The 282-nt window shown below is 70.6% G+C and overlaps 1 protein-coding gene across 1 annotated transcript in view; it reads left to right on the forward strand.

The window, feature by feature from the left end:
- Positions 1-282, forward strand: part of ESYT1 (extended synaptotagmin-like protein 1) — a 7,508-nt gene that overhangs the window by 3,895 nt on the left and 3,331 nt on the right. The window contains exon 16 of the mRNA XM_010565177.1: positions 81-230. Within this exon, the coding sequence (XP_010563479.1) occupies positions 81-230 (150 nt within the window). The remainder of the gene's footprint in view (positions 1-80; positions 231-282) is intronic.

Here is a 282-nt window from a genome sequence, read left to right on the forward strand (position 1 = left end):
ATTTCTCCCCCATATTCCCCCCAAATCCCCCCGTGCCCTGTTTCCGCTGGATCCCCATGACCCCCCTGTGCCCCCCCCAGGTGAAGGACGACCCCCGCCAGAGCAGCCTGGGCTCCCTCTCGCTGCCCCTCGCCCGCCTGCTCAACTCCCCAGAGCTGACGCTGGACCAGCCCTTCCAGCTCCAGCACTCGGGACCCGGCAGCCGCCTCTACATGAAGCTGGTCCTGCGGGTGAGGAGGGTGTGGGGGGACTGGGGGGGGGGCTGCCCCTGCCCACCCCCCC

The sequence above is a fragment of the Haliaeetus leucocephalus genome, unplaced genomic scaffold (assembly GCF_000737465.1).
Source record: "Haliaeetus leucocephalus isolate CR32 unplaced genomic scaffold, Haliaeetus_leucocephalus-4.0 Scaffold186, whole genome shotgun sequence".
NCBI classification, from domain to species: Eukaryota; Metazoa; Chordata; class Aves; order Accipitriformes; family Accipitridae; genus Haliaeetus; species Haliaeetus leucocephalus.